This window comes from Bos grunniens, chromosome 1 (genome assembly GCF_055505025.1).
Source record: "Bos grunniens cultivar Pamir isolate PY7600 chromosome 1, Bosgru_T2T1.0, whole genome shotgun sequence".
In the NCBI taxonomy this organism is placed as follows: domain Eukaryota; kingdom Metazoa; phylum Chordata; class Mammalia; order Artiodactyla; family Bovidae; genus Bos; species Bos grunniens.
The window spans coordinates 45,662,501-45,690,276 of record NC_141165.1 but is presented as its reverse complement, the minus strand read 5'-3'; the positions used below and the strand labels follow the sequence as shown (position 1 = coordinate 45,690,276).

At 41.5% G+C, this 27,776-nt stretch overlaps 1 protein-coding gene, 1 long non-coding RNA gene, 1 other non-coding gene and 1 pseudogene across 6 annotated transcripts in view; 2 read left to right on the top strand and 2 right to left on the bottom strand.

Moving 5' to 3' along the window:
- The first annotated feature begins 179 nt into the window (after window positions 1-179).
- On the top strand, window positions 180-6,303 carry LOC147379371 (tubulin-folding cofactor B-like; annotated as a pseudogene). Its single transcript, XR_015160591.1, has 2 exons — window positions 180-315; window positions 5,528-6,303. The product of XR_015160591.1 is annotated as a tubulin-folding cofactor B-like (transcript).
- Window positions 6,304-21,125: 14,822 nt separating this feature from the next.
- On the bottom strand, window positions 21,126-21,197 carry TRNAS-GGA (transfer RNA serine (anticodon GGA)). The gene has a single exon. It is a non-coding gene; the product is annotated as a tRNA-Ser (tRNA).
- Window positions 21,198-22,843: 1,646 nt separating this feature from the next.
- On the bottom strand, window positions 22,844-25,109 carry LOC147379369 (uncharacterized). Its single transcript, XR_015160596.1, has 2 exons — window positions 24,706-25,109; window positions 22,844-24,231 (listed from the first exon to the last, which is right to left on the bottom strand). It is a non-coding gene; the product is annotated as an uncharacterized LOC147379369 (long non-coding RNA).
- Window positions 25,110-25,278: 169 nt separating this feature from the next.
- The window catches only part of SLC33A1 (solute carrier family 33 member 1), a 20,792-nt gene continuing 18,294 nt past the window's right edge, over window positions 25,279-27,776 (top strand). For 2 of the 3 annotated variants that reach the window (XR_015160584.1, XM_086391485.1), the window contains exon 1: window positions 25,279-26,494. Coding sequence is in view for 1 of the 3 variants with exons in the window: in XM_086391485.1 (XP_086247611.1) it covers window positions 25,720-26,494 (775 nt within the window). In the remaining 2 variants the exon portion in view is untranslated. Of the gene's footprint in view, window positions 26,495-27,506 lie in introns of those variants that run through there. The other variant, XM_086391496.1, reaches the window with a different exon arrangement.

Genomic DNA, 27,776 nt, shown 5'->3' with positions numbered 1-27,776 from the left:
TCTGGGGAACGCTTACCGGGTGGTGCGGCCTCATCTCAGGTTGCGGCCCATGGAGGAAGCCAAAGCTGCTTTGAAGAGTTTCGTGGTGACAGCCGTGGGCTTAAAAGTGATATTTGATCACTTAGGTCCCTCAGAAGTTCTACATCGGGTGCAGAATTTTCAAAAGGAAGGGGTTTGGGAGCGGCAGTCTGATGGAAAACTGAACCCGAGGACAGGAGCTCTGTTTGCACAGCAGTGTTTTTATTTTTATTTGGATATTTTGTGGGGAAGAGGGAGCAGTCTTTCCAGCTACTCCATGGCATCCATCAATGCAAGGTATTATAGTTCCTTGAATTTGGTCACCTAGGGGTCTAAATCAGGATTGGTGAATAAATAATAACACTTGCAACAGCTTTAGTTTACAAAGCCCTTTAACAAATATTTAGTCATTTATAATACAGGCAACATTTGCTGAGCTCATGCTATCTGTCAAACTCTAGTCCAGGTATTAAAGGGCTAGAGTAAGACAGCCCAAACTTCCAAAATCTCGTTTTATTCTAACTAATCCCATGGAAGTAGTACAGTAAGATTGATGTTCTTATACACTTTTACTAATAAGGAAATTGAGGCTCATTGAGATTATGTGCTACTCCCTCAAGAGGCTCCTGATCTGGGAAAGAATAGACCAGTTGTTAGTAAAACATTTACATGAACAAAAGGCCCAAGACCTTCCTAGACCTCAGACTCAAAGAAAGTATTTTATTTACCTTTTTTTGAGGAGAAAAATGGATACTTGAACTGTCTAAAGCCATGGAGATTGTGTTCTGTTGATAGGTCTGAGTAAACAAACCAGGGAACAGTGTCATAACCAATAGGAGCAGTGCATCAACATCCACCTGGAGTGGAATGGAATGTGATGTGCTGGCAATAAGGATTGGTTAAACCTCACTGGTACTAGATAATGCCTAGTTTAAATATATTCTAGTGGTCACTTGTGGGTATGGCTAAGAACATCAGCATGTACTAAAATCCTTATAGCTTAAGTCTTCTGCAACTTTTGACTCTGTTCACCCCTTCCTCCTTGAAAATGGATTTCCTTACAAGGCACCACAGAGATGTCTTTTCACCTCCATGATTGTTCTCCATCACCTTTTCTTGTCGCTCTTCCTGTATCTTTCCTACAGAAGGAAACTTAAGTATTGGTTTTCTTCAGTATTTCCATTCCTAGCCCTCTTCTCATCTTACTGCTCACCTGTTTTCCCTAGGGCACTTATTTAAAAACACAGACTTGCTTAAAAACACTTTGATAGACTCTATCATGACAGCTCTCTCTTCTGAGCCCCAGGTCCCTATTATAGTGTATACCCCCAGTTAGATGTTCAATGTCATAGTGGGTCCTAAACTCAAGTCCAAAACACTGCTTTGTTCAAGACTATTCTTGCTAGTTTTCTGTTCATTTGTTCTATCAAGTATTGAAAGAAGGACACTAACATTTCCAAACATAACTGTGATTTTATCAGATTCTTGTAGTTCTATCAGTTTTTGCTTTGTGTACTTTGAAGTTCTGTTTTTAGGGTCATAAATGTTTGCATGCGTGCTAAGTTACTTCAGTCATGTCCGACTCTTTGTGACCCCATGGACTGTAGACCACCAGTCTCTTCTGTCAGTGGGATTTTCCAGGCAAGAATGCTAGAGTGGGTAGCCGTTCCTGTCTCCAGGGGATCTTCCAGATCCAGGGATCGAACCCCAGCCTCCTGCATAGCATGCAGATTTTTAACCATCTGAGCCACGAAAGCCCCATAAATGTTTAGGGTCGTTATTGATCCCTTTATAGTTATAGGATGATATTTTTTAGATCCCTAGTAATATTCTTCATGCTGACATTTACTTTGTCCAGTATTAAAATATTGAACTTTGCTTTCTTGATTGGTTCTTGGCATGATATATTTTTTGCAACTGTTTATACTGTTCATGTCTTTATGCTTAAGAAGTGTTTCTTGTAGACAGCATATAATTGGGTCTTGCTTTAATTCGAGTGTTTGTATCATTTACAGTTAAATGTTTATTGATATGGTTAACTTTATTTCTTTAATCTGGAGATTTTCAAGGCAGTAAGCTGGGGCAGTTAAGGGCTCATCTCTTTTGTGCCCTGTCTCTCAGAGATCACTGTCCTTTGTTGCTCAATACCCAGTATCTTGAAACCATTGTTGCATACATTTTGTTGTTCCCAGAAGGGCACATCCAGTTCCTTACTCCATTTTTGGCCGAAATGAAAGTCTTTTAATGATTAATTGAGGTATCTCAAACCTATAATGTCTTCCTTCTGTTACTGGTCCTATCATACTGTTACGTGATTATTAAGGTTAAGAGTGAAGATTGCCCTGAATTCAGAACAACTTAGGTAACATAGATTAGAGATGCTGATTCTTACAAATGTAATTGTGTTGTTTTTGGGGCCAACACATTTTTTGTATTTGAGTTTTCTTAATTTTATTTTTAATTGGAGGCTAATTGCTTTACAATGCTGTTTGTTTCCTACTATACAAGAACGTGAGTCAGCCATAAGTATACATATATACCCACCCTCCTGAGCCTCCCTCCTGCTGGAACCAACACATTTTAAAAGAAACATTTCAGAAAATCCACAGAGAGAAAATTTATATGACTTTTCAGATCTGGTGAGTATCATAAAATATTTATTTCAGGTATAATCCATGGTCATTTCACTTCATCTTTCAAATATTTAACATTTTTAAACCTATTAATAAAAAAATTAACTCTTAAGTTTATGAAGAATATTAGGTATAAGCTTAAAATGTGGAAGGAAGTACATAGGTTTTCAAAACCCTTTTAGGATGGTTGTTGTTGAGTCACTAAATCACGTCTGACTCTTTGCAACCCCATGAACTATAGCATGGAATTTGATCAAATTTATGTCCATTGAGTTAGTAATACCATCGAAGCATCTCACCCTCTGCACCACCCTACCTTCTCCTTCTGCCTTCAGTCTTTCCCAGCATCAAGGTCTTTTCCAGTGAGTCAGCTCTTCAAATCAGATGGCCAAAGCATTGGAGCTTCAACTTCAGCATCAGTCCGTCCAATGAATATTCAGGGTTGATTTCCTTTAAGATAGACTAGTTTGATCTCCTTGCAGTCCAAGGGACTCTCAAGAGTCGTCTCCATAGTTAGAAAGCACTCAGCCTTCTTTGGCACTCAGCCTTCTTTGTGTCCAGCTCTCACATCCTTATGACTACTGGAAAAACTATAGCTTTGACTAGACGGACCTTTGTCGGCAAAGTCATCTCTGCTTTTTAATACGCAATTCAGGTCTGTCACAGCTTTCCCTCCAAGGAGCAAGCGTCCCTTAATTTCACAGCTGCAGTCACCGTCCACAGCGATTCTGGAGCCCAAGAAAATAAAATCTGTCACTACTTCCACTTTTCCCCCTCTATCTGCTGTGAAGTTATGGGACTGGATGCCATGATCTTATTCTTCCCAATGTTGAGTTTCAAGCCAGCTTCTCCACTCTCCACTTTCACCCTCATCAAGAGGCTTTTTACTTCCTCTTCACTTTCTGCCATTAGAGTGGTATCATATGCATATCTGAGATTGTTGATATTTCTCCCAGCTATCTTGATTGCAGCTTGTGACTCATCCAGCCCAGCATTTCACATGATGTACTTCTCCATATAAGTCAAATAAGCAGGGTGACAGTATACAGCCTCGTGGTAGTCCTTTCCCAATTTGGAACCAGTCAGTTGTTCCATGTCCAGTTCTAACCATTGCTTCTTGACCTGCACACAGGTTTCTCAAGAGGCAGGTAAGGTGGTCTGGTATTCCCATCTCTTTAAGAATTTTCCACAGTTTGTTGTGATTAACACAGTCAAAGGTTTTAGTGTAGTCAGTGAAGCAGTAGTAGATGTTTTTCTGGAATTCCTTTGCTTTCTCTGTAATCCAAATAATGTTGGCAGTTTGTGAGTTTAAAAAAAAAAAATTCTGGAAACAGCTGTTCTAAATCTGGTCATAAATCCTTTGTCCAAAATCTTAATAGCTCCCCATTGCTCTTGGGATAAACTCCAGACTTCTAGCATTTCTTGCTTGGTACTTGGAGACTTGGCCAGTTCCTATTCACTTTATAGCCTGCTCTGATCGCTGCCCCTCTCACTCTACTCTCTAGCCATATTAAACTGCCTTCATTCCTTAAATGTGACACATTCTCTCTTGACTTGGGCCTTTTGCACATAAATATCTCTTGTCTAGAATATTTCTGTCCCCTCCCCACAACTCTGAAGTTTTGAGTTAGATATCTCGTCCTCTGTTTTGCTCCGGTAACCCTTTGTCCTTCATTATTACTCACCACCCTCTACAATGTTTACCATTCACTTGTTTCTGTCCACAGAAAAGCCCTAGAAACGATATCAACCCAGTAGCAACAAGCAAACCTAACACCCAGACTGGTTTCTAAATAGCAGTCTCCAGCAAGAGGAATCAGGACTTCTTGGAGAAATAGCTAATTTCAGGATGGAGGCAGGGATAAAGTGACAAGGAATATCTTTTTGTGCAAGAAAGTTAGGAAGTGCTCAGAGAATGATAGGAACATTTCAGAGGGATACAGGATTCACTTAGAAAGAATTTTACTGGCCAAATCTGGAGCAGTATACTGAAATAGTAATGATAAACAGAGTATATTCTCTGAATAAATTAAGAATCCATCAATCTATAATGATATAGATAAATGAATGAGTAAATGGAAAAAAAATACTTTCTTAAATATAATGTCAACTAGTAAAATTCAAAGGATTGAGTTAGAAAATCATTATTTGTACACTCTACTATATATAAAATAGTCAACATGAACCGACTGTATAGGGAATTCTACACAATATTCTGTAATAACCTATACGGGAAAAGAATCTGAAATATGTGGATATATGTATAACTGAATCACTTTGCTATCCACCTGAAACTAACACAACATTGTAAATCAAGTATCCACCAACGTAAAATAAAAATTAAATTTAGAAAAAATCATCATTTGGCAAACATCATAGAAATAATAGATTCAGACAAGCAACATCACTGGATGGTAAAATTCATGGATGAAAATGCAGGATTAAGAACAGGTTTTATTTACATTGTCTCAATAATTATACAAGGAAAATAGTAACTTTACAGTGGAGAAACTTGAGGAACTTCCTTTCTCAAGTGATAGAAGTTAGCATCAACAGTAGTGGAAAAATCAATGTGCATCATGTGATGGCTGCAGTAAGCCAACCATAGTATTACTTCAGTAGTGTTTGCCTAAAATGTGTTACCTAAGGGTGAGTAAACATCAGGCAAAACCAAATGGAGGCACATTTCAAAAACTAACAGGTCTATCATTGGTCCATTACCTTTGCTTTGCAACAAATACCCTAAAATCTAATGGTTTAAAATAACATTGTCTGGGGGTGGGACCAAGAAAAAATGGAGGGTCTTCCACAACGCAGGAAAGGGGCCAGAAATGAACCCAGGTTGCAGAGTGTAAACTACAGCTTGTTGTGGGCAGCCCTGCTTCTTGCATGGAATTGGAGCTGTATGGACCTGTTCTACTGCCAGTTCTACGACAAGTTCTGCTGCAAGCTGGATCAGGATGATGCATTGCTGGGCTCCTACCCCATAGACGACAGCTGTCGCATCCATGTCATTGACCACAGCGGTGCCTGCCTTGGGGAGTATGAGGACATATCCAAGGTGGAGAAATACGAGATCTCACAAGAAGCCTATGAACAGAGGCAAGACGCAATCCGCTCCTTCCTGAAGCGCAACAAGCTAGGTTGATTCAATGAAGAAGAGCGGGCCCAGCAAGAGGCCGAGAACTCCCAGCACCTTATCGAGGAGGCAGCCCAGGCCAGCACCATCCCTGTGGGCAGCCACTGTGAGGTGCAGACACCTGGGCAGCCCCCTCGCAGGGCCACCGTCATGTATGTAGGACTGACAGATTTCAAACCTGGCTACTGGATTGGTGTCCACTATGATGAACCACTAGGGAAAAACGATGGCAGCGTGAATAGAAAACACTACTTTGAATGCCAGGCCAAGTAGGCGCCTTCGTCAAGCCATCAGTCATGACATTGGGGGACTTCCCTGAAGAGGACTACGGTTTGGATGAGATGTAATGGCCAAGGAAGGGCAGCCCCCTGCTCCAGCTAACTCGCCTACTCATTGCCCTTCCCTGTGTGTGCCCATGGCCCTCTCCCCATGAGCCTGTTTTTATTTTATTGACTACCCTCACCATTGACTTTTGAGACACATGTATTAAATTTGCCGAAAACCTGAAAAAAATAACATTGTCTGTTGCTGTTGTTCAGTCGCTCAGTCCTATCCAACTCTTTGCACCCCCATGGACTGCAGCATGGTTTAAAATAACATTTACTTTATTACGGTTTGGGCAGGGTAAGTGGCTCAAACGGTAAAGAATCTGCCTGCCATGCAGGAGAAATGGGTTAGATCCCTGGGTTGGGAAGGTCCCCTGGAGAAGGGAATGGCAGCCCACTCCAGTGTTCTTGCCTGGAGAATCCCATGGACAGAGGAGCCTGGCGGGCTGCAGTCTTTGGGGTCGAAAAGAATCGGACACGACTGAGGGACTAACACTTTCACTTTTCACATTCAGCAGGAGCAGCTCTTGTCTGCCCTAATATGTCCGCAGCTCCACTGGACCTCAGCTGCTGCTGCTGCTGCTAAGTCACTTCAGTCATGTCCGATGCTGTGCGACCCCATAGACGGCACCCCACCAGGCTCCCCCATCCCTGGGATTCTCCAGGCAAGAAGGTGGTCAAAGGCCGGGAGCTAGAACCATGTGAAGGCTTTCACACATCTCTAACACCTAAACTGAGAGACTCAAATAACTGAGAGCCAGGACAGTTACAGCCCATCTGGCATCTCTCTCTCTCTCTCTGTGATCTCCCCATTACCACAGTTCATGGTACCTGGATTTCCTATGAGTCAGCTCAGGATTTCCAGGGAGTATGAGTGTGTGTGAAAGAGACACACACAGAGACAGAAAGAACTGGTGAGAGCCACGTAGAAACTGTGTGACCTTTTCTGTCTAGCCTTGAAAGTTACAGTTTATTTCTCTGCACTGTATTCATAGAATAAGTCGAAAGGCTCTTCCAGGTTCTGGAAGAACATGAGAACTGCAAATGTGGTACAATGCTTGGAAAATATAATCAGCTAGTGATCTTAGAAAATGAAGGTCAGTCTGAGGAACTGTTCTAGGTTGAAGGAAAATAAAGAGACATGACAGCTGAGTGAAATATACACAGCTAGATCGAAATCTTTTGCTATAGGGTATTACTGGGTCAGTTGGCAAACCTTGAATACTCCAAGTGAATGGTTTACAGGAGCTCTTTGTACTGTTATTGCAACTTTGCTATAAGTTTAAAATAATAAATGAAAAAATAAAATACTCCTTAAAATTTATTGTTTAAAAATCTTACAATTAATCTTTTCATGAAGCAACAGATGACTGTGTAATGAAATAACCACCCACATTTGATACAGGCATATTTTTGAATGTCACGTTTTATTAAAGCAAATCTTTGAATGCTATTATCATAACTATATTTTTATTAATTACCCCTGCCGTGCTCTTTGTCTCAACTATTCTCTCAAATTTTCGTCCCTTTCTCTTAGAGTTGAACTGACAGTCTCCTGGTGAGAATTGATTCCGCCAAATCCTGTCTCTTCTTCATCTCTAGGAAAAGGAGGAATACAACTTTTGCCTTTGAAAAGTTTTTAAAACTGCTAATGAAGAAAACCTGTAACAACAGTAGTATCAACTTAGAAAAAATGCACAACATAAGAGTTGCGAGTTAAGTTTTATTTGAAGCAAAATGAGGACTTTAGCGCCAGAAGACAGCACCTCAGGCAGCTCTAAGAAACTGTCCCAAAGAGACGGGGGGAAGGTCAGTGTATATGTGATTTTGGTGAACAGGGAATACATGTCATCAAGCATATATTTTTTCAGATGGTTTCTGCTAGTGTTGTGAAGCTTTTAGTCATGAGGAAAAGTCATCACCTTGAAGGAGTTAGTGCCTTTGTATATATGAGATGATGAAAGAACTGGACTCATAAAATTGGCTCGTGAAAATATCTATCTGAAGACCTGTGCTGCCAGTTTTCGCCACTGCCCCTTCCCAGCAGCATGTGACTTAAATATTACAGAGGTAGATGGCAAGTGCCGATTTGTGGTTGACAGCAGTAGTAGTAAATCTTACATAGCACTTTATATGCCAAAGCACTGTTCTAAATTTCTTGTATATATCAACTCATTTAATCCTCATAACAGTCCTAGGAGATGGATACTATTATCATCAGCTTGTTGCCCTTTTATGACTGAGAAAACAGAGACAGACTAAGGTTATACAGCCAGTAAACCACAGAACTGAGATTCAAACCAGGTCAGCTAGCTGTAATCTTTTATTGTTTATTAAACATTCAAAATAGACACTGCCAGACAATCTTCAAAACCCACATATCACTTGGTACTTTTTAAACAGAGCGATGGCCCTGTTACCACTGTTTCTTTCAGCTGTTTGCAGTGCCATGATTTTGGTGGATTTTTAAAAAATTGGTTATCCTCAACAAAATTCACGGCACAAATTCACTGAGTGCTTATATATTTGTGTGCATGCATAGTGCCTCAGTTGCTCAGTAGTGTCCAACTCTTTGCGACTAGCCCACCAGGTGCCTTTGTCCATGAGATTATCTTGGCAGGAATACTAGAGTAAGTTGCCATTTCCTCCTCCAGGGGATCTTCCCCACTCAGGGATGGAACCCATGTCTCCTGTATTGGCAGGCAGATCCTTTACCACTGAACCACCTGTTAAGCCTTTGTTTATGTATTTATTTGTGGTTTTAAAGGGCTTCCCAGGTAGCTCAACTGGTAAAGAATCCTTGGCTGGTAAAGAATGTTTAGCTGGTAAAGAATCTGCCTGCAATGCAGGAGACCTGTGTTCTATTCTTCAGTCGGGAATTTCTCCTGGAAAAGGGATAGGCTACCCACTCTAGTATTCTTGGGCTTCCCTGGTGGCTCAGATGATAAAGGATCAGCCTGCCATGCAGGAGACCTGGCTTCAGTCCCTGGATTGGGAAGATCCCTTGGAGGAGGGCATGGCAACCCACTCCAGAATTCTTGCCTGGAGAATCCCCATGGACAGAGGAGCCTGGCAGGCTACAGTCTGTGGGGTCACAGAGAGTTGGACACAACTGAGTGACTAACCACAGCAGAGTGGTTTTAAAAAAATATAAAACATAAAATTTACCTTCTTAACCATCTTTAAATGTACAGTTCAGTAGTGCTAAGTATATTCACATTGTTGTGCAACAGAGAGACCTCCATAACCTTTTCATTCTGCAAAAACCAACATCCCATTTCTTCCTCCTCTCAGCCTCTGATAACCACCATTGCATTTTTTGTTTCTATGAATGTGACTACTTTAAATACCTCATATAAGTGAAATCATACAGTATTTGTCTTTTTGTGACCAACTTATTTCACTTAGCATAATGTCCTCAAGTTTCAACCGTGTTATAGCATTTGACAGAATTTCCTTCCTTTTTAAGACTGAATAAAATTCTATTTTATATGAAAAATATATACGTATTATTGTTTATCCATATAACTGTCCATGGGCATTTGGGTTGCTTCCACATCTTGGCTATTGTGAATAACACTGCTGTTGGAGTGTTCATATATTAAAAACTGAAAATATAAGAATGAAACATGGTAACTCAGAAAATAGCTCACAGTAAGGGTGAAGAAAATGAAGCTCTTCAGGTTTGTATAATTGATGATAACACTTTACATGGAATTTTAAAATTTAGGACTTTAAGCTGTTTTCATATATCAAAATCACCTTTTATAATGTCCATGAGTTTAGAGTTCTGGCAATAGGCATCATAACACTTGTACATGTGTTACTGAACTGAACTTGGGGCTACTCACCTACCACACAGTAGGGGCAATTTATAACACTGAGTTATGGTAAAGGAAAGTACAGCGTTTACTGCAGAAGCCACCCAAAGAAAACAGGAACCTCATGCTCAAAGCCTAGAGAAGGAAATGGCAACCCACTCCAGTATTCTTGCTGGAAAATCCCATGGACAGAGAAGCCTGGCAGGCTACAGTCCATGGGGTCACCAAGAGTCGGACACCACTTAGGGACTAAACCACCACCACCGTCCTCAAAGAACCTGAACTTCATGGTTTTCAGGGGAAGATTATTAAAGGCAACATTTAGGGTGAGAGCTGCAGGGTACATGACTTTCTTCTGATTGGTTGGTGGTAACAGATGGTTTCAGGAATCTGGATCATCAGCTTTCTGGTTCCACCAGTCTGGGGTCTACTTCTTGTGCTCAAAAGGTAATCACAATCCTCTGCCTTGGTAGGGGTCTTAGGTCCTGCAGAACAACTGAAAATATGTGTCAGATTGTTACCTAAGACAGCTTTATCGCTAAACATTGTTTATTGACTGATTTTCCTTTGTTTCCTTCACTTCCTTGATTAGTAACTGCTCCAGTCTGCTCTTTGGAATTCAGGGAAGGTCTAGGAGGACAAAGCCTTTTTGTTTTTTTTCTACAAAAAAGAACTGGGGACATGAAGGGACTTTGTACTATACTTGGGAGGGCCCCCAGGATGCTGCTCAGTTTCAATCCCCCCTTTTTCTTTAATACTCCTCAATCTTGAGGGGGATCAGGAGTGGGACAAGAAAGGGAATCAAGTTGTGGGTAGAGAGGTTAATCATAAATTTGACAGGGGAACCTGGTTTTAAGGGATCTCAGTTTCACATATATTATGGGCTTAATTTGTAACCAAGAGCTTGCTGTTTTTGAATTCCTACATTTTCCTAGTAACAAGCTCTACATCCAGAGCTTGAATCTGAAACAGGACTGAAAAGGGCAGGGCACAACCTTTAGAAGAATGACATAGCCATTTAGTTTAGTTTAGTTCAGTTGCTCAGTCGTGTCCGACTCTTTGCGACCCCATGAATCGCAGCACCCCAGGCCTCCCTGTCCATCACCAACTCCCAGAATTCACTCAAACCCACGTCCATCGAGTCAGTGATGCCATCCAGCCATCTCATCCTCTGTCATCCCCTTTTCCTCCTGCCCCCAATCCCTCCCAGCATCAGAGTCTTTTCCAATGAGTCAACTCTTCGCACGAGGTAGCCAAAGTACTGGAGTTTCAGCTTTAGCATCATTCCTTCCAAAGAAATCTCAGGGCTGATCTCCTTCAGAATGGACTGGTTGGATCTCCCTCCAGTCCAAGGGACTCTCAAGAGTCTTCTCCAACACCATAGTTCAAAAGCATCAATTCTTCGGCGCTCAGCTTTCTTCACAGTCCAACTCTCGCATCCATACATGACCACTGGAAAAACCACAGCCTTGACTAGACGGACCTTTGTTGGCAAAGTAATGTCTCTGCTTTTCAATATGCTATCTAGGTTGGTCATAACTTTTCTTCCAAGGAGTAAGGATCTTTTAATTTCATGGCTGCAGTCACCATCTTCAGTGATTTTGGAGCCCAGAAAGATAAAGTCTGACACTGTAGGACATGACAAAACCTAGTTAAAACCAACTAGGTCCAAGATGGCAGATTTGACTTCCAATGGAGCTTGAGCCTCATTATATGCTCATTGTGATACATTTAGTTCAGTTCAGTCGCTCAGTCGTGTCCAACTCTTTGCAACCCCATGGACTGTAGCACGCCAGGCTTTCCTATCCATCACCAACTCCCGGAGCTTACTCAAAATCGTATCCATCCAGTTAGTGACCCAACCATCTCATTCTGTCGTCCCCTTCTCCTCCTGCCCTCAATCTTTCCTAGCACTAGAATCTTTTCCAATGAGTCAGTTCTTTGCATCAGGTGCCCAAAGTATTGGAGTTTCAGCTTCAGCATCAGTGCTTCCAATGAATATTCAGGGATGATTTCCTTTAGGATTGACTGGCTGGGTCTCCTTGTAGTCCAAGAGACTCTCAAGAGTCTTCTCCAACACCACAGTTCAAAAGCATCAGTTCTTCTACCTTGCTGGCATGTGAAATGAGCGTAATTGTGCAGTAGTTTGAACATTCTTTGGCATTGCCCTTCTTTGGGATTGGAATGAAAGCTGACCTTTTCCAGTCCTGTGGCCTTTGCTGAAGTTTCCAAATTTGCTGGCATATTGAGTGCAGCATTTTCATAGCATCATCTTTCTGGATTTGAAATAGCTCAGCTGGAATTTCATCACTTCCACTGCCTAGCAAATTGTGGGTACCCAACTAATAAAGATTCTGCCTGCAATGTAGGGGACCTGGGTTCAAATCCTGGGTTGGAAAAATCCCCTGGAGAAGTGAATGGCAACCCACGCCAGTATTCTTGCCGGGATAATTCCATGGACAGAGGAGCCTGACTGGTTACAATCCTTAGGGTCATGAAGAGTCAGACATGACTGAGTGACTAGCACTTTCACTATATTCTCTGTCCTAATTTTTAAGACCATGTACATTAGAACATGACAACAAGTAGGAAAATTTTAACAGAGAAGAACAGGTATGTTAATTTCTAAAATATATGCAGCACATTATAATAAATAAAATAAAAATTACCAAGACCTGAGTGAGAAAGGTGCAGACAAAATTCACAAAATAGGCAGTTGTTGTTGTTTACTTGCTAAGTCATGTCCCACTCTTTTGCAACCCCATAGATTGTAGCCTGCCAGGCTCATCTGTCCATGGGCTTTTCCAGGCAAGAATACTGGAGGGGGTAGCCATTTCCTTCTCCAGGGGATCTTCCTGATCCAGGGATCAAACCAGCATCTCCTGCGTTGACACTTTATTGCATCCACTCAGTGGATTCTTTACCACTGAGCTACTTGGGAAGCCCAAAATAGGCAGTACTGCTGCTGCTGCTAAGTCGCTTCAGTCGTGTCCGACTCTGTGTGACCCCATAGACAGAAGCCCACCAGGCTCCTCTGTCCCTGGGATTCTCCAGGCAAGAACACTGGAGTGGGTTGCCATTTCCTTCTCCAATGCATGAAAGTGAAAAGTGAAAGGGAAGTCGCTCAGTCGTGTCTGACTCCTAGAGACCCCATGGACTGCAGCCTACCAGTCTCCTCCATTCCTTCTTCTCTAGTCAGTTCTTTAAAACAGTGGTTCTCAAACCTAGCTACACACTCAAATTACTTAGTACACTCAGGTCCCATTACACATCAATTAAATAAATTCCATAAAATGAGAGAAGAAAAAATTTAAGTATGGCAATACTGGATAAATAGGTAGAAGGTAATAAGCAGAGAAAAAATGTTTCTGACAGGAGTGCAAAATGATACAACTACTTTAAAAACACTGGCAGTTTCTTGTAAAGTTAAATATACACATAGCATGCTCTGCTATGCTTAGTCACTCAGTCAGGTCCAACTCTTTGCGACCCCATGGACTGCAGCCTGCCAGGCTCCACTATCCATGGGGATTCTCCAGGCAAGAATACTGGAGTGAGTTGCCATGCCCTCCTCCAGGGGATCTTCCCAACCCAGGAATCGAACCCAGTTCTCCTGCATTGTAGGTGTATTCTTTATGATCTGAGGCACCAGGGAAGCCCATACACATAGCATACAACTCAGCAATCCTATCCTAGGTAATTGCCCAGAAGAAATGAAAACTTTATTTACATAAGAACCTGTATGCAAGGGTTTATAGTGACTTTTATCATCAAAATCTGAAAATAATCCAAATGTTCTTGAACTAGTGAATGGATAAACACATGCTGGTACATTCACACAATGAAATGTTACTCAGGAAAAAAAAAAAAGCGGGGCTGGGGGGAGGTACACAGGAAGGAACTATCAATACAGGCAACAACATGGATGAATCCCAATGCATTATGTGGACTGAAAGAAGTCAGAGTTAAAGGCTACATATTGTATGATTCCATTTAATTGACATTTTGGAAAAGTGAAACTATAGGGATTAAAAACATATCAGGGGATCTTCCCTGGTGGCTCTGTGGTAAAGAATCCTCCTGCCGATTTAGGAGATGTGAGTTCCATCCCTGATCAGGAAGATCCCACATGTCTCAGAGCAGCTAAGCACAACTTTTGAGCCTGTGCTCTAGGGACCAGGAGCCACAACTACTGAAGCCCATGTGCTCTACAGTCCATGCTCTGCAACAAGAGAAACCATCGCAATGAGAAGCCTGCCCACCGCAACTAGAGAGTAGCCCCCACTTGCTACTAGAGAAAAGCCTGCACAGCAATGAAGACCCAGTGAAGCCCAAAATAAATATATACATTTAAAGATATTTATTTATTTATGGCTATGCTGAGTCTTCATTGCTGTGCGGACTTACTCTAGGGGATACTCTCTAGCTGTGGTGCACTGGCTTTTCATTGCGGTGACTTCTCTTGTTGTGGAGCACCGGCTCTAGGCATGTGAGCATCACTAGGTGAGGCACGTGGGCTGTCTAGCACATGATCAACAGGCCAGGCTCATGGCTTAGTTGCTCCACTGCATGTGGGATCGTCCGGGATCAGGGATCAAACTCGTGTCCCCTGCGTTGGCAAGCAGATTCTTTACCACTGAGCCACAGGGAAGCCCCAAAATAAATAAATAAAATTATTAAAAACAAACAAACAAACACATCAAGGTTTTTCAGGGACTGGGGGCTGGGTGGGGAGGCTGATTTCAAATGAGCCCAGAGAAGTTTTCAGAGTGATAAAACTATTCCATCTTGATGGTGGTTGTGGTTATTATAACTATTTGTGGAAAATGGCTCGTATTTGTCAAGACTCATAGAACTGTCCACTAAAATTTTACTCCTCCCTGCCCCCGCCAAAAAAAGCAATTAAAAATTCTGAGGAAGATCCTGAAGATTCCAGTTAGAAAAGTTAAGAAATCTGCAACCACCCAAAGTTTTAGGAAGAGACCACTAGATGGCGGTATAAATTTTCTTAATAGAACCCAGGAAAAATTTGAAGCTCAAAGACCAAAGGCCTGGGGGTGGAGCAGTTCTTTGAAAAGTTTCCTGAAAATCCATAGCTATAACTCCTGCTGTCAAGACTGCAGTGGTTTCTGTGTTTTTCCTAAGGTCGGTCTTCCCAGTCTTCCACAGCTCTTAGTTTGTTTTTGTTTTCTGAAACAGATCAAATAGCAGAACCCTTGTGGCAGAAAGTGAAGAAGAACCAAAAAGCCTCTTGATGAAAGTGAAAGAGGAGAGTGAAAAAGTTGGCTTAAAGCTCAACATTCAGAAAACTAAGATCATGGCATCTGGTCCCATCACTTCATGGGAAATAGATGGGGAAACAGTGTCAGACTTTATTTTTTGGGGCTCCAAAATCACTGCAGATGGTGACTGCAGCCATGAAATTAAAAGATCCTTACTCCTTGGAAGAAAAGTATGACCAATATAGATAGCATATTGAAAAGCAGAGACATTACTTTGCCAACAAAGGTCTGTCTAGTCAAGGCTATGGTTTTTCCAGTGGTCATGTATGGATGTGAGAGTTGGACTGTGAAGAAGGCTGAGTGCCGAAGAATTGATGCTTTTGAACTGTGGTGTTGGAGAAGACTCTTGAGAGTCCCTTGGACTGCAAGCAGATCCAACCAGTCCATTCTGAAGGAGATCAGCCCTGGGATTTCTTTGGAAGGAATGATGCTAAAGCTGAAACTCCAGTACTTTGGCCACCTCATGTGAAGAGTTGACTCATTGGAAAAGACTCTGATGCTGGGAGGGACTGGGGGCAGGAGAAGGGGACAACAGAGGATGAGATGGCTGGATGGCATCCCTGACTCGATGGACGTGAGTCTGAGTGAACTCTGGGAGTTGGTGATGGACAGGGAGGCCTGGCATGCTTCAATTCATGGGGTCGCAAAGAGTCGGACAGTGCTGAGCGATTGAACTGAACTGAACTGAACTGTTGTTGCTCAGTCGTTCAGTCGTGTCCGACCCTTTGAGACCCCATGGACCACAGCACGCCAGGCTTCCCTGTCCTTCACTAATTCCCAGAGTTTGCTCAAACTCATGTCGATTAAGTTGGTGATGCTATCCAACCATTTCATCCTCTGTTGCCCCCTTCTCCTCCTGCCTTCAATCTTTCCCAGCACGAGAATCTTTTCCAATGAGTTGGCTCTTTGCATGTGGTGACTAAAGTATTGGAGATTCAGCAACAGTCCTTTGAATGAATATTCAGGGTTGATTTCCTTTAGGACTGACTGGTTTGAATCTCCTGGCAGTCCAAGGGATTCTTAAGAGTCTTCTCCAGCACCATCCATAGTTCAAAAGCATCAGTTCTTCAGTGCTCAGCCTTCTTTATGATCAACTCTCACATCTGTAAATGACTACTGGAAAAACCATAGCTCTGATTAGGTAGACCTTTGTTGGCAAAGTGATTTTCAATACGCCGTCTAGGTCCATCAACTTTTTTTCCAAGCAGCGTCTTTGGACAGCACGGCTGTCCTCACTGTCCATAGTGATTTTGGAGCAGAACATTAGTTAACCAATTTTTTGTTTGTTTTTCTTACTTTTCATTACCTAGAATCTTGAACATGTATGAAATAAACAGAATGGTATAATGAATTTCAGTATTACCAAACATCAGTAGTTATTGGTAATCTACTATTCTTAATTTATCAAACCTTCATCCTTCCCAATCCCCATGCAAATAGCTTTCTATAGTCATTTTCCTAATAAGTTTACATCATTTTGAAATGCAGTTTTTAAAAAATAGGCTTATTTTTTCACAGCTGAATTGAGCAGAACACAAATACATTTCCTACATGCCCCTTGCCCCACACATGCATAGTCTCCCCCATAATCAGCATTGCCCACAGACTGGTACATTCGTGACACATCAGTATCACCCACAGTTCATAGTTCATGTTGGTGTCACACATTCTATGGGTTTGGACAAAAACAGTGACATATAACTATCATACAGTATCGTAAGAGTAGTTTCACTCTACTAAGCGTCACTGTGCTCCCCTTACTCATTCCTCCCTCTCCCTAATCCCTGGCAAAATGCACAGATTTTGATTATGTAATTCCCATTTGTTTTGGATAGACCTAGTTTGGAAGTTTCTAGTAACATAAAGCAAAAAGAAAAGGGAACATTGCGGGAGAATGAAATGGAGCAGGACCTTATGGTCCTTGCCACCCCCACCCCCACGCATGTCCTCCACTTGCCTTTTGTCTGTGGAAAAACTTTAGCCAAAGAATAAATTTAATCAGAGAAGTGAGAAAATGCAAAAGCAAAGAAAAGCAGTCAGAAAGGACAATGCGATAATAGTTTGGTCAATAAGCAAGATCAAGGACCTTTAGTTCTTTCTCAAGGGCTATAGATAATATTCTGAGCCATATCCCATGAGCCATCTTATGGATACTGAAACCTCCACCAAGTGAGATGTTAACTACATGACCAGACTGTAGCCATGATATAAGCTGCCACAATTCCAAGAATCGACCTCAAAGAAATGGAAACAAACTGACCCTGTAGCTGAAGATTAACTCTACTTAAAATAATCAAGATGACTCTGGTCAGACTAAGGTGACTGTCTGAGCTGACTGCTATTTCTGCCTGTAGCCCACTCCATCTATAAAAGCTCGTCTCCTAATTGTTGAGGATAGGCAGAGTCGGCCTTTGGACAGACATGTGTCTCTTCCCCGACCACTACCCTGGTTGTCTGAAAGAAAGCAAATTTTTCTTTTCACCAATCTGGCTTCTTTACTGGCTTTCGAGCAGCGAGCACCCAGACCCTACTTTCAGTAACAAGAAGGCTAAAGAGAGAAATCCAGTAAACAACTGGATTTCCAGGAAGAGTTAATGAAGAGGAAAGAAAGAAAGGAAAAATCAAATGTATTATAAAAGAAAATTTCCCTAAATTCATGAAAAATTCTAAACTTTGTTCAAAAAGACCTAATAAATGTTGAATAAGATTAACAGAAAAACATACATGGTGAAAATTCTGAACTCCAAAAACAAAGGAAAACTCCACAAGCTTCCAAATGGAAAAACAGGATACTGGCAAAAGAATAAAAATTGATAGTGTCAACTAAAAAAGTAAAGAAAGCACAGTGTGACAGCTGTGAGTTCAGTTCTGTTTGGGAACTTATTGAAGACTATAGCCCAAGAGACAGTCTCTCAGAGAGTTCTGATGAACCACTAGGAAGAGGTAAGGGAGAGATCAGTGTATACGTGATTTTGGCAAAGTATATGCAATTGAGTAAACATCCAAGTAGAAGGTTGCTGCTAGTCAGGAGGAGCTGATGTCTCCCTTAATGATTTTAGAGCTTTTCTAGACATGAGAACATGCAAGAAATTTGAGTCATAAAATCTTCTCCTGAAAATAGCTTACTATGAGAAGGTCTGTTCTGCCAGTTTTCCCGAGCAGAGAGTGCCTCATTCTTGATCTTCACCCTGAACTCCTTTCAGGGTATGTCAAAGGTCAGCAACTTCAGTGGCTAGGGACTTCATTCTTGTACAACTAGATGGTGAGCGACATTTTTTTTGTTGGTAAAAGTAAATAACAGGGAACTTCCCTGGTGGTCCAGTGGCTAAGACTCCTTACTCACAATGCAGGGGGCCTGAGTTCAATCCCTGGTCAGGGAACTAGATCCCACATGCTACAATTAAATAAATAAATAATTTTTAAAAGTAAATATCAATAATATAATAAGTAACTTTTTTGATGTAATTAATACCTTGTTTTTGAGAACTTCAGCCCTAAGTCATAGGAAAAAAGAAATAAAATTTTTAAAAAATTGATATAAAAATATGTATTTTCGTTGTTCTTTGCTTTTGGCTTCCTTGACCATGGACTGAACCCTGACCTCTGGGGGGTTCGATTCACTAGACTGCCAGGGAGTTCCCAAGGTGAACATATGCTTTTATCATTAATAGAAAACAATTAAAAATAGCATCACATTTTGGTGCTCTCATATTGGTGTACACTGACAAGTCTGAAATACAAAGGTTGATGAGGGGCAAGCAGATACAATTAATCACAGCTAAACATTATACATTAGTATAAAACTTTTTGGAGGACCATTTGGCAATATTATACTTTACATTTTAAATATATATTTCAACCCAGAAATTTAACTTTAAAATATATGTGTGTGTTTTATATTTATACTATTGATAATATTGATATATATTTTACATTTTACATGTGTATTTGGGGGAGTTTTGAGAAAACAAATCATCAAACCAGAAAGAAGCTAAATGGTCATCAGTGTTATAAGTATGAGCCTGGTTGGTAAATTTTAGCAAATCCACACGACTCTGACAGGCCTAGTGTAGACCCTGTGTTCACGCTTAAGATTATTCAAGTGTAAGTAACAGAGGATGGAGTCAGGCAACTGAAGGCAATAAAGAATTATGGCTACCTCCAGGAGGGTTTTGGAGAAGGCAATGGCACCCCACTCCAGTACTCCAGTACTCTTGCCTGGAAAATCCCATGGATGGAGGAGCCTGGTAGGCTGCAGTCCATGGGGTTGCTAGGAGTCGGACACGACTTAGCGACTTCTCTTTCACTTTTCACTTTCATGCATTGGAGAAGTAAATGGCAACCCACTCCAGTGTTCTTGCCTGGAGAATCCCAGGGATGGGGAGCCTGGTGGGCTGCCATCTCTGGGGTCGCATGGAGTCGGATACACTGAAGCGACTTAGCAGCAGCCAGGAGGGTTTTACATTGGCAGTTTCACTAGCTTTGTCAAAACGCACCAATCAAGGAAGGCCAGTTTCCCAAAGAAAAGGGAGTTTTACTCCCTTTTACTCCCTTTACTCACTTAACAGAAGTGAGTAAGGGGCCCTCAGTATGTAAAAAGAGCAGCTGCTCTCGACAGTATTGGCTGAAAGTCCCCCGCAGTAGCCGCCTTATTTTCATAGTAGTGGTGACAATTGTTCCACATTTGCTGAGCCTGTCGGGGGAGTGCTCCCAGATGTGTAGGAAAATGTCTGTCTGTCAGACAGGAAGACTACCACAAGGCCTTATGATGAGTAAACAGTAAATTTGGGCGTGACTTAACTGTGGACATCCCTGGTGGCGCAGACATTAAAGAATCCACCTGCAATGCAGGAGATGCAGGTTACAGCCCATGAGGTCACAAAGAGTCAAAACGACTGAGCAACTAACACCTTCACTTTTTTCACTTTAGTGGGGAAGACTTGCCTCTGTTCCATGTGATGGCTGCAAGGGCAGCTCAACCTGGGGCTGGAAGATTCCATTTTAAGATGGCTCACACACACAGCTGTCAAGCTGATGCTGTTGAGTGGGAGCTCAGCCAAAGCTGAGAGCCATGAGCCTTAGTTCCCTTCCAGGTGCATGGAATTCAATTCTAAGAGTGATTATCTCAAAAGACAGAAAGCAAAAACTACCAGTTCCTTAAGACTTGAGCCTGGAAATTATCCCAGCATCACTTAATCTGTATTCTATTGTTCATAGAGCCTAGATTCAAGGAAAGGGACATAGATTCTACTTCTCAAAGGGAGAAGTGATAAAGAATTTGGAAGCTAAGTTTTAAAACTGCCATATCAAGTTGAGGGAAGACATTAGGGTTGGAAGCTCTAAAAAGCCTTAAGAGTTTAGATACTTAATGTGAAATATACATAATGTATGACCAGCTGGCTTACTATACATAATATCTGGCATTATATTACACGTTACTTACACCAAGATTGCACCATATCTTATATTAGAATTTCCTGACCCATCCTTCACCCTCAACATGCTTTTGGTCAGAATTCAGCTTCTAAATGAAAAGGAATTGACCAAGATGGCTTTGGACTCTTTGATTCAGTATCATCATTTGAATGTCAGATCTGGATAGCCATGCTATAACGTTTAAACCTCTGGCAGATTGTGGAAAATGGAATAATGAGGACAATCATAAATATATGAGACGTTTAGAAACTATTTTGTATTTTTTAGCTAGCCTGTACATAATCAGGGGACTAAGTATCAAAGACCAGTTTGATCAACTTCAGGTAACCAAGTGAAAGTGAAAGTGAAGTCACTCAGTCATGTCCAATTCTTTGGGACCCCATGGACTGTAGCCTACCAGGCTCCTCCCTCCATGGGATTCTCCAGGCAAGAGTACTGGAGTGGGTTGCCATTTCCTCCTTCAGGGGATCTTCCCAACCCAGGGATCGAACCTGGGTCTCCCGCATTCCAGGCAGATGCTTTAACCTCTGAGCCACCAGGGAAGCCTAACCAAGTGGCCTTTAAAATAAAAGAGTAATCATTTCATCTTTTCTTTTTGATGGGTTCAAGATGTATTAGCTATTATATGGCTCTATTGGTTGGCCTGAAAATAGTCAAAAGCAATTGTATTATTTTGGATTATTTTAGACAACAAATTAATATTAGTTGTTGAACTTCTTGGTTTGTGCTTGTGCGTGAGTGTTGAGTCATAGCCAGTATGACCACATGTTTTAGATTAGAAACTTATAGTCAGAGTAGACACCTATGTCTGGATTCCTCCTGACAGGTTTACTGGACTTTAAAAAACAATATATTACTAAAAGACTTGTTTTGACTACTTAGAAATGCAGGATGACTTGTCCACACAGGTCACAGTTGATATAATAAGTACACAAAAGCTATCTGTACACACAAGAATAGTTCTGAGGGCTTACATTAACAAGACACAAATTTTTTGTTTATAATAATCCACTAGTACCAATTGCTATTGAATTTCTTGGCCTAACAGACTTCAGTATATTTTGTTATGGCATCTGAATATCTAAAAAAATAATTGGCCTATAGCATATTTCAGTAGTCTATGTTCTTTTTTACCCTTGACGTTCCTAGAGTTTCTTTGAGGCTCTAGGAAACATCAGTAACAATATTGGTATCAGAGGTACTGAATACAGTATCAGAGTAGGTGTAGGTATTACAGAGTTGGTATGCTGAGGTTAGTTATATTAACAACAATAATAATATAAATAGTTATAAATTAATATATAAATATTTAATATATGTAAATATAGTTAATATTAACTCTGCAACCTATAGGATTTATGGGTTAGATGACAAATACAATAGCAAATTATAATTCAAATGATTTATAATATATCAAAGTCCTTCTATTGGTACCTACACTTGAATTAAGCCAAAATTGCACCTTTCCTTCATGAGAATGTCGCAACTTTTAAAACCCTTAAAAACCTACAGATAAATTATTACATGTAATTTTTTTTTTAATAATACAAGAAAACTTCACTGAACTGGAAGATTTTTATCTTCAGATTGAAATGATTCACTGATTCCCAGTGTGACAGATTAAACTATGTTTACAAATCCTTTGACATGCTTCCCTTCAAAAACACTTTACTGCCTGAGCCCCAGGGAAGTCTCTCTTCAAGAGGTGGAGCTTTATTCTCCTTCTCTTGAGTGTTGGCTGGACTTTATGACTTGCTTCTGATGAATGGAATATAGTAGAGATTTTTAAAAAAGTGACAGTATGTGACATTTGTGACTGAGTCATAAAAGCATTGTAACTTCTTCCTTCCTCTTTCTCTTAGACCACCTTTTCTGCAGGAGACCAACCACCATGTTGGAAAACTATCTAACCAGTTTTACAGGGAGCTTCACATGGCAAGGAACTGGGGCCTCCTTCCAACAGCCATATGAGTGTGCCATCTTGGAAATGGATTCTCCAGCCCGTCAAGCATTCAGATGATTGACAGCCCAGCTGACATCTCACTGCAACCTTGTGAGAGATACCACGCCAGAAACACCCAGCTAAACCATTTCTGAACTCCTAGCCAACAACTGTGAGATAAAATGTTTACTCTTTTAAAGTGCTGAGTTTTGAGGTAATATGTTACTCAGCAATAGATAATGAATATAACCAGAAAGGATTATGATTTATTTTATAAAAGGCACATCTAGAAATTAAGAAAAAAACAAGTATCAGACAGAAAGAACAACCTATTTACAAAAGAAATAAAATCAGGTGAATATTTCTTCCTTATCAGTAATAGTAGAAGTTGGAAGTCAACAACTACATTTTTTGAACATGCAAGGATTCAGTTTACCTATACATCCAGTTTTTTAAAAATAATGAAAGAAATTCTCTAACCATATAAAAATTGAATAGAATTTAATCATGATTATACCAAGAACTTATGGGCAAGATAAAAAGCACACACACACACAGATAGCTATTCTGCAACATGTAAATCTAAATGGATGCTGACAATATGAATGGGAATTTGTAATATGTTATAAAATTAGTCTTGAAATGGAAATAATTTCCACTTCCATACTTACTAGCTTAGTATTAAACTTTCTATTACATAATTCACTATTCAGCAAGTATTTACTTTTAACTTAATATGCCTAAGTACTTAAAAAAAATTCTCAGCAAGTACATAGACCTTTGATGCTTACAAATGGAATTTCACCTAACAACTACCATCTCTGCCAAAACTTTCCCGAAACATTACAGAATGTTAGTCTTCAGAAATGCATTATTTGTATAGCTTGGTTTCATGTGTAAACTATAGGTTACATTTAATAAATGTGTAACTTTTTAATTCAAATTTAAGGTCCATCTTCAGGAATCCAAACTTTTTCTTCCCTGAATAATTTTGAGATAAACAGTTGTCAAAATGTCAACATTTATATATGGAAGAGGCCAACAATAAGATGCTTTCTCTCTTAAATGGTGTAAGATTTAGTATGTTTATCTTGAATTATATGTTTTTCTTTTTGGCCAAGCCACGGGACTTACCAGATCTTAGTTCCCTGCCCAGGGAACAAAGCTGGGTCACCCAAGTGAAAGTGCAGAGCCCTAACCACTAAACCACCAGGGAAATCCCTCTTTAATTTTAGGATTTAGTTTTGTGGGGGGTTTTTTGGTATATGTAACCTAGTTTTTTATTGGACTATAATTGCTTTACAACGTTGTGTTAAGTTACCATTGTAGGATGAAATGAATCAGCTATATGTATACATATATACTCTCCCTCTTGGACCTCCCTCCCCCCACCCCATCCCACCCACCTTAGTCCTCAGGGAGCACTAAACAGAGTTCCCTGTATTATACACCAGGTTCCCACTTCACTTGATAGTGTATTTATGTAAAACTTAATCTCCCAATTCATCCCACCCTCTCCTTGCCCCCTGTGGCTACCACTGGTGTTCCAGTCTGCGTTTCTATTCCAGACCTGCAAATAGGCGCTACAGGTTGCTCAAGATTAAGTTCTCCGTGATCATTTCAACAACGCACACCTGTTAACAAGAAACAAAATTTTAATATTTGGTTTTTACTAGATATTTTACAGTAACTAAAAAATAGAACGATAAGGAATCATTCCAATCTATCCAATTTAACTAGTTATGCAGACACCAGTTCCCCTAAACTTCTTCCCCCACTTTGAAAAACAGACTAGGAAGAAAGCTAGCGCGCCTTGAGCAGTTTCATTCATTCCAGGAATAAGGAGGTATTGTAAGGAAGGCGCTTAGCCTTTTAGCCAGGACTATTTTTTACCCTCTGGAGGGCACAAACCGTCTCTGCCTGCTAAATAAATTCCATAAACGCAATCCTTCTCCTCACTGTTTCTACCCGGCCCATGAAAGCAGGAGTATCACAAAATACCCAGCCATTGTTTGGGCTTTGCCCACCTCCAGCCTAGTGACTAAATCAGTCCTGAATATTCATTGGAAGGACTGATGCTGAAGCTGAAGCTCCAATACTTTGGTCACCTGATGAGAAGAACTGGTTCATTGGAAGGGACCCTGATGCTGGGAAAGGTTGAAGGCAGAAGGGGACGACAGAGGATGAGATGGTTGGATCGCATCACCGACTGGATGGACAGGAGTTTGAGCAAGCCCCGGGAGTTGGTGAAGGACAGAAGGCCTGGCGTTCTGCAGTCCACGGGATCGCATAGAGTCGGACACGACTGAGCATCTAAACTGAACTGAGCTTAGTGACAAGCCCTCACTGAGTCGCCGAGAATCAGAGGATGCACCGTAGAAACCTTCGGCTATCCGCACAGGCCTAGCTGACTCCGCCCCCACGTGCCTGCAGGGGCCCAATGACCGAGACCCACGCTTTCCATACAGTCGCATGCGCTCACAGCGCCGGAGCTCGTGCGATGCCCCGCCCCGGCTGCAGGGTGCGTTCGCGTTAATCCTCCCAAGAGGTCTCGGCCACTGGGGCTTCAGGTTCCTAGCGAGCATTGTTTCCGAACTCGGCCACGAGAGCGTCTCCTGATTGGCTTGCCCTGGAGGCGGGTTCAGGACTTATTTGAGACTAGGACCACTTCCTGAAGCTCCAGACAGGAAGTTATCAGATGTCTATGGTGTCCGGTGGAGAAAGTGCTGTCGGCTTTTTTGGTGACGGCGAGAGAGGACTGTGGATCGGCTGGACTGGCCGTTTGGCCTCGCCGCAGCTAGGAGCCCGTTTCCATAGCAGCACCACGGCCCGGTCCTCCAGCCTAGACCCCGGCGCGACTGCCCGGGGGATTTCTTCAGGCTCCTTGACGCCGCTCCAAGGGGCACCTACCTGGGTTTTGCCTGGGCCTGCAGCCAGCGGACTGGCTCCCGGCTTCAGCTCTGCGGGCCACAGTAAGAAGTGCCCTTATCAACCCGCGCCCTGCCCCCCTTCCTGAGCCATAGAGACCCCGGTCCAGAGCGACAGCCTTGGACCTGGGACTAGACGGATCCAAGACGCTCAGCCCCGGCCCCCCTCAAACTGGGCTCTGCATCGTCTCTGATATGTCACCCACCGTCTCCCACAAGGACAGCAGTCGGCAACGAAGGCCAGGGACTTTCAACCACTCTCTAGATTTGAAGAGTGGTCCTCTGCCGCCGGGCTCCTGGGATGATAATCTTCCGGAGGTGGTGGGCGGGGAAGGGGACAAAGAAGCTCTTCTTCGGGATATCAGCACTGTTGATTTCTCAAAAACCCCACGGAGCTGCCGGGCGGAATTGAGCAGTATTTTGCTGTTGCTCTTTCTTTACGTACTTCAGGGCATTCCACTGGGCTTGGCGGGAAGCATCCCACTCATTTTGCAGAGCAAAAATGTTAGCTATACAGATCAAGCGTTCTTCAGTTTTGTCTTTTGGCCTTTCAGTCTCAAATTGCTCTGGGCCCCGTTGGTTGATGCGGTTTACTTTAAGAACTTTGGTCGTCGTAAATCTTGGCTTGTCCCAACACAGTATATATTGGGATTCTTCATGATATATCTGTCTACTCAAGTGGACCATTTGCTCGGAAATACAGATGGCCGAACCCCCGACGTGGTTGCTCTCACTGTGACTTTCTTTTTGTTTGAATTCCTGGCAGCCACCCAGGACATCGCTGTGGATGGTTGGGCGTTAACTATGTTATCCCGGGAAAACGTGGGTTATGCTTCTACTTGTAATTCAGTGGGCCAAACAGCCGGCTACTTTTTGGGCAATGTTTTGTTTTTGGCCCTTGAATCTGCCGACTTTTGTAACAAATACTTGCGGTTTGAGCCTCAACCCAGGGGAATCGTCACTCTTTCAGGTAGTGTATTTATTGTGCTGTTGGGTTTATTGTACGTTTATAAATCCTTTCGACAGTGTGTGTGACTGTGTGTGTTAGAACCGTTATTTAATGAACTGGAAATCATATTATGGGAGATGATCGGAGGTAAGTTATCTGTTCTGCTAACATGAGCTTCAGCCAGAATGATTACATTAAAGCAGTCATAATTGATCTGTATTCTGAAGTGATTAGGGAAAGGCAGCTCATCCAATAAACATTGTTGTGTAAGAGCAAACAAAACTCTGAGTCTAGGGATACCTTGGTGCTTGCATAATAATAGGTGCACATTTTTTAAAAGTCTGGCTGGTGTGAATGCATGAACCCAGCCTGACTATAATTTTCCTTTTGTCTTTTGTTAGATTGAGATTTCTAGCTCCATGCTTTCTAGTCCATTCCTACCCTTACTCTTATACCAAGACCCTGTTTCTATCTCATCTAGTCTTCTGATGAATGGAACAGGGTTAATCCATTCAAACATTAGTGAGTGGGCTAAGTGACAGAGTTCAAAGGGCCTTCTGTGATTAAAGCCAATTCCAGCCCTCAAAAAGAACTTGTGAGAGTCAGGCTTTACATTTGCCCTTGCTGAATAAGATTTCATGATGTGGGTAAGTAAAGTTCCCATAAGCCACCAAACACGAGCTGAAAATACAGTGAAGCAGCAAAGTACCAAAAGATACAAGACAGTACATACAGTGTTCCAAATTCCTGAAGCACTGGTTTGTGGCATCTGCTTTTGGGAAATGGTGCTGAAAGAAAGGTTGTGACCAAATTGAAGGTTGTTGACTGAATTGTTTAATTGCTACCAGTAAGAGTTTAAAGTTTGTCCTGTAGGAAATTGTTAATCCTATAGATTTCCCCTTCTTTCTACATGAGCATAACACATAGCCCTGTAATGTTTTCTGTTTTTTTGTGTTTTGGTTTTCTTTTTGTTTTTTAACTTTCCTAAAAACTAAGAAACAGTGTAAAATTGCCATTATCAAAAATAACACTGGTACTATTCGTAATAAGAGCTCTTTATTACTATTGGTAATAGAGTTCTTAATTCTGGTAGTGATGATGAATTTAGGATGAGTTTATGATTGTCTTTTGAAGTATAAAAAGACAGTGGTAAAGTTTAAAAAGCTCAGTGGTGAAGAATCTGCCTACCAATGTAGGAGATGAGGGTTCAGTCTCTGGGTCAGGATGATCCCCTTGAGAAGGAAATGGCAACCCACTCCAGTATTCTTGCCTGGGAATGGACAGAGGAGCCTGGCAGGCTACA